Raw genomic sequence first — 13,059 nt, 5'->3', positions numbered from 1 at the left:
TCTCTGGCGAGGGGCGGCTGAAGAGAAACTCCGGGTGGAACACCTGAGGCCCGGATTTGGAGGGAAAGTCAGGCCTGCACACTTAATTAGAATCCTGCAGGGGAGTTGCCTACGTGATGGATGGACTGCGTTTTCTTCAACCTTGCGCTCACTTTCCCGTGTCAGAGCTGGGGCCGAATAAGGAAAAATAAAAGACTTCCCCAGCCGCCCAGCTTTAGCGAAGGACCCTCCTGACGGCCTTCTCATAACTTGCCTTTAGAGCGACGAATTTGGAACAAATGAAGTGATCCTGCCTCTCTGTCCCCCCAACCTCCTGCAAGAAGTCGTAGAATGTAGAGGTTTGAAACGCCAGTTGCATACTTTTGAGACAGCAGCAATTCCTTTTTTTTTTTTTTAATTAGCAAGACTTTTCACTGGAAATGCCTTCCAGTTGAACGTTTTCTAGTCCTAGTTTTTCCTCAGTTTGAAGAGTGACACTGCCAGTTGTCAGGGTGTATTGTCTGTGCAGGAAACGGGTTTTGTTGTTTGTCGCCTGAAAGAATAAAGAGTATTGTATTAGGGGAATGAGAGCCACATAAAACTCAAAACCGGAGCCAGATTTACAGACATCATATGTGAATGGTTAAATGGTAAACATTTGTTCTAAAACTTCCCTTGGTATCCAAAGGCCATTACTAACATTATTTCACTGTCAGAAAAATCCATTTCTTATTCCTTTTTAAAGTATTCTGCCCTGTCAAAAAAAAGAAAAAAGTTTTTATGCACAGACTCTTGACAGGCACATTTTGCAGGAAACTATAGAGGGTAATGGTTCTGCCATCTGTTTTTGGAGAAAATAATCACTTAAATTTAAACTCATATTTTGTTAATGTTTGGTTAACTTTTTGCCCACTTTATCAAAACTGAATATCAACAGTTAACCTACATCGAAGAAGAAAGCTGTCTATCCTGTAATTCTTATATTAATTAGGCTTATTTGTAAACAGATCCAAAGTAGACTTTCACAAAATTCACAATAATACTGACATACTTATTGTGGTAGCTGTCCTGTTTGCTTTGTGGGATGTTTAGCAGCATCCCTGGCTTCTATCCATTAGATGCCAGCAGGGACGCAATTCCTGCCTTCACCCAATTGTGAGAATAAGTGTCCAAATATTGCCAGTATATTTCCTGGAGGGCAAGGACCACTGGCCTTAAGAAAGCAGTACAATTTTCTAACTGGAATAATTTAAACAAACTTGTGAGAGTATTCTAGACTTCTCCTTCTTTAAAAATGTATTAAAATTACAGTCATTGTTTCTTATCCTAAAATTCTTATTTGTCATTCACATTCCATTTTTATTGCCACCAGTCCTAACAGTATGCGTCCCATTTCCCCTTTGGACTGTTTTCATAGTTTCTCATATAGTCTTGCAATTCATCTTATTTGTGGTTACAAAAATCTGCCTAAAGTATTCACACTACACCTCCAGTTTTAATAGTTGAAAGAGTTGTGCACTTACCAGAAATTTCAAGTTGTGCAAAAGAATATATACTACCAAAAAAAGCAAATCTCACCACTCTTGCTTTTTTCATTTAGCATTATCATGTCACTGCGGAGATCTATGAATCACAAAACTTAGTGGCTTAAAAATTAACAGTTTTATTCTTTGCCCATGATTTCTTCTGTCAGTACTCCCTCCCTCTCAGTACTCCTTCAGTCCTTCTCATCGTTGCCCCTTTTGTTCATCATGTTCTTGCAGCAAATCTTTGGTTGCTTAGTATGTTCCAGGCACTGTGCCAATTGCTAAAAATTGAGTTCTCCCCCTTAGAATTTACATAATTAGGTTTTTTACCCTTACCCATACATACCAAAACACTTTCCTAGACCCCCACCTCTTATTTTATCTAATGCTCTATGTTACCGTATCACAAGTCAAATTTATTCAAAGAATAAGCTCTCCTTAGTTATTGTACTTCCTTACTTAACTTAAATTCTTCAACATACTGCACTGACTTTAGTACCTGCTACTCCATTTAAGTAGCCTTCTACCTGGCTATATCCAGCTATTGCCTTGCTAGAATTTCTTTAAATATTGTACAGTTGAAAATATATACATCAAAGTGCCATTTGTTGTTTCTGGGCCACTAGTTTTGGTTTTATGTCATACAAGGTATTCTGCGGACCTAATCCTTCAAGTCTCTTGCCTCATCTCAAGTTCTCAACATATGCCCTATGCCCCAGGCATTCCAAACTACTTGTAGTTTCTGCATATACTCTTGTTAATGTATTTTGTTCCCTCTGCCTACGATGTTTTTCTCCCTCTCTTCCTAGTACACTTGTATTTAAGGTTCAGGTCAATTGTAATCTCAAACTGTTTCCAGCAGGTACAGTTAGTACTTTGTCCGTACAAGCTCTGGTGGCATTGTAGATTACTTGTATCATACTCTTACTTTGTTTTACTGTAGGTGTGTGTTTACTTACTCTTTTTTTTTTAATATAAAATTTAACCATTGTAGCCATTTTTTACAATTCTGTGGCATTAAATACAATCACATTTTTCCGTAACCATCACCATCATTCACTTGTAGAACTTTGCCTTCACAAACCAAAACTTACTTTTTGACCTATTTAGTATTCTTTGTTTGTGCATGCTCACTCATGTCCAACTCTTTGCGACCCCATGGACTATAGCCTGCCAGGTTCCTCTGCCCATGGAATTTTCCAGGCAGGAATACTGGAGTGGGTTGCCATTTGCTACTCCATTCAGTATTCTTATTCTAGAATTAATGTACAGGCTTCAAGAGTTGTGGGAGGCCCCAAACTATCTGTAAAGTTTTATGTACAGGTGGGGCATTTTTTATAGGTGAAGTATCCAGAACTTTCTTTAGATTTCTAAATAAATTTGTTCCTTTCTGTATGAGTCAGCGTCCATTTAGGAAAACTGAAACTAATCTGAGTATTTAGCATGAAAGAATTTAATGAGGGAATTGGTTACACTAGTGAAAAGCTAAGAAAACAAGCAGCTTACATGAGCCAACCTGGAGGGTAGTAAACAGCAGGAAACCACTCTGATATCAGGACAAGTAGAGATGAAACCCAGAGGCTGGTTTCTCTATGTGAAAACTAGAAGGTAGACTTGTCTGATGTGGGAGCAGTAGTAGAGGAAATTCTACAAGGGCAAAGAGGAAATGGGAGGAAAAAACCATGGCTCCCAATAACTGCCCTCCAGTCTCCCACTGGTGGTTCCCATTGATTTAACCCAGTCAGAAGCCAGCTGACATGGAACCCAGGAAATCATCTGCAGTGGGGTCAGGTTTCCTGTTCTCCAGTACAGAGCAGAGGACGCAGGAAGAGTAGATTTGAAGGCAAACAACCAGGACCGGCATACCCTGTGAAAGTTGAAAAGCCACTGGTTCTATTAACCTTTACATCACTGTATCACTAAGACATAGATACTTAATAAATATTTATAAAGGTGTAGCTGTGATCATGACCTTCCCCTTTGTCGACTGAATAATATGTCACTTATTCAGATTCTATTATTTATTCATAATCATGTCATTGATGACATTTACAGCATTTTATGATCCTCATCCCTTCTGTGTTTTCAGTTGTATTTCCAACTGTTCTCCATCATAGATTCTGTGCTTCATTCAAACCAGGCATGTTCTTCAGACATGCTCCGTATATGCTTTCCATCAGCTTTGTTGACTCATCTCTTCCTTGAAACGTACATAATATTCCCCAAGTCACTTTGTACTTTCTCTAGCCCCTATAAAATAAGTCTAATTGTCTTACCACCTTTGCTTTTTATTACAGTTATTTGCATATATATCTTCTGGGTCCTTGTAGATTATAGCTTCTTTTGGAGAGATTTTCTTTGTTATTTGTGGATCTAGTAATATAAAGCACTGGAAGTTAAGTCTTAAGATTTTAAGGACTTTCCTGGCAGTCCAGCAGCTAAGACTCCGCCCTTCCATTGCAGGGAGCACAGTTCCATCCCTGGGCAGGGAACTAAAATCCCACAAGGCACATGGAGGGGTGGTGGGGGTGGGGGAATCTCAAACTACTGATATTTTGAAGAAACTATTACAATATGTAAAGGAAATATTTTCAGATAAGGGGATTAACTCTCTCTTGCTTTCTTCATCTGATGCATCTCTCTTTATCTTTCCCACTCTATAAATAAGAGAGGGCAGAATCTTGGCATCCTAGTTCCTAAAATTCAAAACCCTAGATTTTGCTAGAATTTTGTCTTTCCCTTTTCAACTATGTTTTCCCTTCAGTCTATTTTATTACTCATTACTGGGAGCTTCCCAGGTGGCGCTAGTGATAAAGAACATGCCTGCCAATGCAGGAGACAAGAGATGCAGGTTTGATCCCTGGGTGGGGAAGATTCCCTGGAGGAGGGCATGGCAATTTATCTTTTCCTCTGTATAAATAGAGATAAGAGAGGGCACACTCTTGGCATCCAAATTTCAAAAATTCAAAACCCTAGATATAGCTTGGATTTTGCCTTTTCTTTTTCAGTTATGTTTTCCCTTCAGTCTATTTTGTCATTACCTCCACCGAAAAGCAGGAACAGGACAATATTAAGAAAAAAATTCAAGTTACCTATTTGAACATAGGTCAGTAAGTTTACGCAAAAGATGTAGTTATCTTAAACTCTAAATTTTTTTAAAGGAATTTAAAAAAATATTTTGATTGAAGAGTAATTGTTTTTTTTTTAATAAAAGATAATTGGTCTCTATTTTGTGTTCTCATTGTAGCATTTTAGATTTCAGATAATTTGTACACAAAATTTCCCCCATTATTCTGATTGAGAACTGGTACAATCAGGTACTCAAGGATGATAAATAAGCTTTTTGTGGGAATGTAAATGTAAAAATAAATGAGCATAAAGCAGTCAACTGTTACTTTAACGTTATTTTGGAACTTTCTGGACAAAAGTAAACCAGAATGCATCAAGCCTGAAATGGGTATTCTATAGTCCAAAGTTGGGCTTTTTTTTTTAAGAGCAGAAGACATATGTCTCAGATACTGCTATTTAAAGATGCATTTTAACTTTTTAAACGCTTGTTAAAAGACATTCTAGCTTTTTAACACAGCCTTTACTCAAGTGTAGACTATACAGAACTATAATATGAGAAGCCAAAAACTGACTGAGCTTTGGTGATTCTTTTTTCTGGCCACACTGCTTGCAGGATCTTAGTTGCCCAAACAGGGATTGAACCCCAGACCTCATCAGTGAAAGCACAAGAGTTTAGCCACTGGACCACCAGGGAATTCCTGCCGTATTTTCTAGAAATGTTCACTGTATATCATTACATTCAGTCTTGGGCCGTGTTTCTCAAACCTCATTTTGCTATTTTCCCTGATGACCCCTTGCGTGAAATTTTAGTGTTAGAAATTCAGTATCAGTTCAGTTGCTCAGTTGTGTCCAACTCTGCGACCCCATGGACTGCAGCACACCAGGCTTCCCAGTCCGTCACCAACTCCTGGAGCTTAGTCAAACTAGCGTCCATCAAGTTGGTGATGCCATCCAACCATCTCATCCTCTGTTGTCCCGTTCTCCTGCCTTCAGTCTTTCCCAGCATCTGGGTCTTTTCAAATGAATCAGCTCTTTGCATCAGGTGGCCAAAGTATTGGGGTTTCAGCTTTAGCATCAGTCCTTCCAGTGAATATTCAGGACTGATTTCCTTTAGGATGGACTGGTTTGATCTCCTTGAAGTCCAAGGGGCTTTCAAGAGTCTTCTCCAACACCATAGTTCAAAAGCATCAATTTAGTGCTCAGCTTTCTTTATGGTCTGACTCTCACATCCATACATGACTACTAGAGAAACCATAGCTTTGACTAGGTGGACCTTTGTCGGCAAAGAAATGTCTCTGCTTTTGAATATGCTATCTAGGTTGGTCATAACTTTCCTTCCAGTGAGTAACCATCTTTTAATTTCATGGCTGCAGTCACCATCTGCAGTGATTTTGGAGCTCAAGAAAATAAAGTCTGTCACTGTTTTCCACCGTTTCCCCATCTATTTGCCATGAAGTGTTGGGACCAGATGCCATGATCTTAGTTTTCTGAATGTTGTGTTTTAAGCCAAGTTACAAATAGACTGTTTATATGTTGTATGTATACCTGTGATTTATGCATAAAAGACATATTTTATTCATTCTCTTTCCTCCCCAGTACCAGTTGTCACCCCCTGGGGGCTGTGTCACTGTTTTTGAGAATACTTGGTCTAGAGAAAAGCAAATCTACTTTAAGGAATTAGATTTAATGCCATTACCTATTACAAGCCCCAAGTGATTACCAGTGTATCTGGGGTGATTAGTACTTTTAAAACTTTCTACCATAAAAAGAAACAGTTTGGGTTCTTCAATTTAAATTTTGAAGCATATAAAGAAAAAGTGCTGACTGCCCTGTTTCCATGATGACTCTAGTGGTCTCTAGGCTATAGTGGTCTAAATTTCTATAGTGGACTATAGTGGTCTAACTTCTAAATTCATGAAATCGTAGTGGTGGCTGACTTCAGTTCAGTTCAGTCGCTCAGTCGTGTCCGACTCTGCAACCCCATGAATCGCAGCACACCAGGCCTCCCTGTCCATCACCAACTCCCGGAGTTCACTCAGACTCATATCCATTGAGTACGTGAAGACATACAGCCATCTCATCCTTGGTCGTGTCCTTCTCCTCCTGCCCCCAATCCCTCCCAGCATCAGAGTCTTTTCCAATGAGTCAACTCTTTGCATGAGGTGGCCAAAGTACTGGAGCTTCAGCGTCAGCATCATTCCTTCCAAAGAAATCCCAGGGCTGATCTCCTTCAGAATGGACTGGTTGGATCTCCTTGCAGTCCAAGGGACTCTCAAGAGTCTTCTCCAACACCACAATTCAAAAGCATCAAATCTTCGGCGCTCAGCCTTCTTCACAGTCCAACTCTCACATCCACACATGACCACAGGAAAAACCATAGCCTTGACTAGACGGACCTTAGTCGGCAAAGTAATGTCTCTGCTTTTGAATATACTATCTAGGTTGGTCATAACTTCTCTTCTAAGGAGTAAGAGTCTTTTAATTTCATGGCTGCAGTCACCATCTGCAGTGATTTTGGAGCCCCCCAAAATAAAGTCTGACACTGTTTCCACGGTTTCCCCATCCATTTCCCATGAAGTGATTGGATCGGATGCCATGATCTTCGTTTTCTGAATGTTGAGCTTCAAGCCAGCTTTTTCACTCTCCTCTTTCACTTTCATCAAGAGGCTTTTTAGCTCTTCACTTTCTGCCATAAGGGTGGTGTTACCTGTATATCTGAGGTTATTGATATTTCTCCCAGCAATCTTGATTCCAGCTTGTGTTTCTTCCAGTCCAGCGTTTCTCATGATGTACTCTGCATATAAGTTAAATAAGCAGGGTGACAATATACAGCCTTGACGTACTCCTTTTCCTATTTGGAACCAGTCTGTTGTTCCATGTCCAGTTCTAACTGTTGCTTCCTGACCTGCATACAGATTTCTCAAGAGGCAGGTCAGGTGGTCTGGAATTCCCATCTGTTTCAGAATTTTCCACAGTTTATTGTGATCCACACAGTCAAAGGCTTTGGCATAGTTAATAAAGCAGAAATAGATGTTTTTCTTGAACTCTCTTGCTTTTTTGATGATCCAGCAGATGTTGGCAATTTGATCTCTGGTTCCTCTGCCTTTTCTAAAACCAGCTTGAACATCAGGAAGTTCACGGTTCACGTATTGCTGAAGCCTGGCTTGGAGAATTTTGAGCATTACTTTACTAACGTGTGAGATGTGTGTAATTGTGCGGTAGTTTGAGCATTCTTTGGCATTGCCTTTCTTTGGGGTTGGAATGAAAACGGACCTTTTCCAGTCCTGTGGCCACTGCTGAGTTTTCCAAATTTGCTGGCATATTGAGTGCAGCACTTTCACAGCATCATCTTTCAGGATTTGAAACAGCTCAACTGGAATTCCATCACCTCCACTAGCTTTAACTTATTCCAAATAATGTGACTGTCAGAAAGCCAATCATAAAAACTGATTTCAGCTGGCTATAGTTATATAAGGGTTTATATTGGATTGTTTATTTGTGAAAAATGAAAAAAAAAAGGGGGAAATAGCCATCATTGATCCACCTAATTTCACATCAAAGGTGATTTTACATTTTCAGTGATGGGGATATTGAAATTGTAGTATCTGAAATAAAAGGTTTCTTCTAAGTGTTTTCTCACACTCCAAATGACAGTGTCTTTGTTACGTTTATTTCTTCTATAGCATTAATTAACAAGAGGTTGGAAAACTGATTGATCAGCAGTGAGTACAAAATGGTGCATGCTATTTTGTACTTAATTTTTTCCTCCTAACATTTCTCTCTTTTCCTACAATATGCATGTATGTGTGTGTGTGTTTGTATCACTCAGTTGTGTCCGACTCTTAGTGACCCCATGGACTGTAGCCCACCAGGCTCCTCTGTCCATGGGATTCTCCAGGCAAGAGTACTGGAGTGGGTTGCCATTTCCTCCAGGAGATCTTCCCAACCCAGGGATCAAACCCTGGTCTCCTGTGTCTCCTGCAATGCAGTGGATTCTTTACCGCTGAGCCACTGGTGAATGGGTACCAGCATCCCAGCCAGTGCTTATGTGTGTGTGCTTAGTAATGTCTGACCCTTTTCAACCCCATGGACTATAGGGCCCCAGGCTCTTCTGTCCATGGAATTTTCCAGGCAAAAATACTAGAGTGGGTTGCCATTTCCTTCTCCCTAAAATGGGACGATTTCCTTGGCCTTTTCTTTTTTTTAATGCTCATATATAATAACTTTGCAGGCCTTCTCAACTTTTTGACTGGTAGGGCCTGGTTAAAGATACTATTCCAGGAAAGACTTTAGTAATAATTGCCTTGTATGCATGCATGCTGAGTCACTTTAGTTGATCCGACTGTGTGACTATGGACTGTAGCCTGCCAGGCTCCTGTGTCTATGAGATTCTCCAGGCAAGAATACTGGGGTAGGTTCCCATGCTCTCCTGTAGGGCATCTTCCCAACCCAGGGATTGAACTTGTGTCTCTTATGTCTCCTGGATTGGCAGGCAAGTTCTTTACCATTATCGCCACCTGGGAAGCCCCAAAATTGGCTTAGTAGTTATTAACTATTACACTAACACTGAGGTAAATATATTATAAAGGGAATCTAGTATCTTGTAACAGGAGTATGGTATATAGAGAATTCAAAGAAAAAATTCTCTGAGGAAGTGATAATTACTTCAGTAGACCTGAAGAATGAGTTGGAATTAGCTAGGCTAAGAAAGAACATCCCCAGTGGCTCAGCTGTAAAGGACTTGACTGCTATGCAGGAGATGTAGCAGGAGCTGTGGGTTCAATTCCTGAGTTAGAAATATCCCCTGGAGGAGGGCATGGCAACCCACTTCGGTATTCTTGCCTCGTAAATCCTATGCACAGTTCATGGGGTTGCAAAAGAGTCGACACAACTTAGCAAGTAAAAAGAACAATGACACCAGCCTCTCCCTTTGGAGTTTCCCTGGTGGCTCAGATGGTAAAGAATCTGCCTACAATGAAGGAAAAGTGAAAGTGAAGTCGCTCAGCCATGTCCGACTCTTCGGGACCCCATGGACTATATCCTACCAGTCTCCTCTGTCCATGGAATTTTCCAGGCAAGAGTACTGGAGTGGGTTGCCATTTCCTTCTCCAGGGGCTCTTCCCGATGCAGAGATTGAACCCGGGTCTCCTGCACTGCAGGCAGACGCTTTACCCTCTGAGCCACCAGGGAAGGCAGGGAAACCTAGCTTCATTCCCTGAGTCAAAAAGATCTCTTGGAGGAGGAAATGATTACCCACTACAGTACTCTTCAGCTTCCCTGGTGGCTCAAATGGTAAAAAAATTTCCCTGCAATGTAGGAGACCTGGGTTTGATCCCTGGGTTGGGAAGAATCCCTGGAGAAGGGAACAAATACCCACTCCATTATTCTTGACTGGAGAATTCCATGGACAGAGGAGCCTAATGGGCTGCAGCCCATGGGGTTGCAAAGAGTCAGACACAACTGAGCAACTAACATTCACACACAAGCTAAGAAAAGATAAGCTGCCCAAGCAAAGGCCATAGCACATACAGTGTTCTTGAAATAAGAGCATTCATATACTGAAAAGATGTTCAACATTGCTACACTAATTATTAAGAAACAACAAAACTATAATAAAGTACCTTCTCACACACTTTTCAAAATGGCCATTATTAATGAATTTCACAAACAACAAATGCTGGAGAAGGTGTGGAAAAAAGGGAACCCTCCTACACAGTTGGTGGAAATGTAGGTCACTGCAGCCACTATGGAAAACAGTATGGAGTTTCCTCAAAAAACTAAAAATAGGATTACCATATGATTTAGAAACCCTACTCCTGGGCATATATCCAGACAAAATGGTAATTCAAAAAGATAACATACGCTTATGTTTATAGCAGCACATTCACAACAGCCAAGACATGGAAACAACCTACATGTCCACTGACAGATGACTGGTGGTACATATATACAGAGGAATGCTACTCAGTCATAAAAAAGATGAAATAATGCTATTTGCAGCAGCATGACTGGACTTGGAGATTATCGTGTTAAGTGAGTCTGTTTAGGTGATGGCCATTATAAAAGGCATGAAATGCTCTCTCTTCGTGGTTTTTATTTGTGTTTCCTAATGGCTAGTGATGTTTAGCATCATCTCACATATCAGTTGACCTTTCCCTTTTCTTCTTCAGAGAAATGTCTCTTCAGGTCTGTCACCCACTTTTTAACTGGATAATTTGTTTCTTTGCTCTTGAATTGTATTGAGTTCTTTCTTTATTTTGGTTATGAATACCTTATCAGGTATATGCAAATATTTTTTCCCATTCTGTCAGTTGTTTTTTCATTTTGTTGATGGTTTCTTTGGCTATGCAGAAGCTTTTTAATTTGATATATTCCAGCTTGTTCATTTTATGTTTTGTTACTTGTGCATTAGGTGTCAAATCCAGATAATCATTGCCAAGACCCGTATCAGGGAGCTTTTTCCTATATTCTTCTAGGAGTTTCATGCTTTCAGGTCTTAGGTTTAAGTCTTTAGTCCCTTTCAAGTTACTTTTCATGAGTGTTGTAAGACAGGGGTCTAGTTTCACTCCTTTATATGTGAATATACAGTTTTCCTAGCATCATTCATTGAAGAGATGGTCTTTTCTCCATTAAGTATTCTTAGCTCTCTTGTCAAATTTAGTTGACCATATATGCTGGGGATTATTTTTAGACTCTCAATTCTGTTCCCTGGTCTATTTTTATGCCAGTACCATACTAAATACTCTATTTATTATGACTTTATAGCCTATTAACTAGAGTTTTTCTTTTAAACAGCTATTTTATAAACTCTGCTTTGTACTGCGGCACAATTTGGTGTTTCTGGTAAGGCTGCAGGATTCCATAATGTTCATCTGAAGTTGCATCTCTGATATGAAATTGCTATAGTGTTTAAAACAGCAGTTTTCAGAATTTACTGACGTTACTGAATTCCATTTTATGTTTCATTTAGGATACTTACAACAGGAGAACCTTACTTCTACCTGCCAGGCTTTTATTTTGGAAAGTTCAGACTTAAAAGAATATGCAGAACACTGTACAGATGAAGGTTTTATCCCAGCCTGCTTACTGGTGAGTCATTCGTTCCTTAAGGAAGTATTTCATCATTGACCAACATAAGACACTATAAACACCGCCTCAACAAACATTATTGACCATAGGATTTTTGCAGAAACTAACGCCTTTGGCCAGCGATTTGTTATGTAAGTCAGTATTGAAACACTCCTGTCAGTAGTGTTCAGGTAACAAAATACATATTAATATGAGTCTGATTGATATTGTGTTAAAAACCAGCTTATTAGCAAAAATCAAAATGGGCAGAAATTTGATAGTTTGTATTCATGTGTAAGTGGGAAGACCCAAAGAAGACTAGCTCTTCTTTTCACACATATAAATAAAGCTGGGAAGTGAATTACAACTTTGATTTTGAGAATCAATTTTAAAGTGACACCCTCATTTCTAATTAGTTTCACAACTGTTTGTCCTGGGGCTTACTTGTTTATTGCCTATTAAGGGATAAATATTTGTATCCCTCCGGAATTCATATATTAAAATCCCATCCCTCAGTGTCATGGTATTTAGAGGTAAGACCTTTAGGAAGTATTAAGGTTTAGATTAGGCCATGAAGTTGGGACCCTCATGATGTGGTTTAAAAAGTGAAAGAGAAATCTCTGTTTCCACACACCAAAGGCCATGTGAACACACATCAAGAAGGGGGATAAGGCCAGGAATTTGGTCCTCACCAGGAACCAGATCATCTGGCAACTTGATCTTGAATTTTCCAGCCTTCAGAAAGAACAATGAGAAATAAATGTCTGTTATTTAAGCCACCTGATCTATGACATTATATAGCAGTCCAGTCTTTCCTATATCTGGCTTTCTTATAGTTGCTTACTTCAGAATAGTATAAAACAGATATCTTGATATCTTGTCACCTGTGTTTTAACTAGACCAATAGAGCATTGTTTGGTGGATAATGGTGGATATATACTAGAACTACATTATTTGAAATGGCATTTAGTCATTTTATTTTAAGCATAGATCCTTAGATTCATTTCGGCTGTCACAGACAACATGATCATCTATGGAGGAAACCTAAAAAAAAACCCTATAAAATTGCCAGAGTTTTAGCAAGGTCAGAGGATACAAAGTGTTTAAAAGTGCATCATATATCTTTATACCTACAATGAAGAATTTTTTTTCTTTTCTTAAAAAATTTTTATTTTTATTTTATTTTGCTTTACAATACTGTATTGGTTTTGCCATACATTGACATGAATCAGCCATAGGTGTACATGAGTTCCCAATCCTAAACCCCCCTCCCACCTCCCACCCCATATCATCTCTCTGGATCATCCGCATGCACCAGCCCCAAGCATCCTGTATCCTATATCAAACATAGACTGGTGATTCATTTCTTACATGATAGTATACATGTTTCAATGCCATTCTCCCAAATCATCCCACC

General features: G+C 39.5%; 1 protein-coding gene across 2 annotated transcripts in view; it reads left to right on the top strand.

The window, feature by feature from the left end:
• The window catches only part of NPAT (nuclear protein, coactivator of histone transcription), a 52,882-nt gene that overhangs the window by 418 nt on the left and 39,405 nt on the right, over window positions 1-13,059 (top strand). For both annotated transcript variants that reach the window (XM_069554950.1, XM_069554951.1), the window contains exon 2: window positions 11,545-11,663. In XM_069554950.1, the coding sequence (XP_069411051.1) occupies window positions 11,545-11,663 (119 nt within the window). The remainder of the gene's footprint in view (window positions 1-11,544; window positions 11,664-13,059) is intronic.

This window comes from Ovis canadensis, chromosome 15 (genome assembly GCF_042477335.2).
Source record: "Ovis canadensis isolate MfBH-ARS-UI-01 breed Bighorn chromosome 15, ARS-UI_OviCan_v2, whole genome shotgun sequence".
Classification (NCBI taxonomy): Eukaryota; Metazoa; Chordata; class Mammalia; order Artiodactyla; family Bovidae; genus Ovis; species Ovis canadensis.
This window is presented reverse-complemented; position numbering and strand designations above follow the sequence as displayed.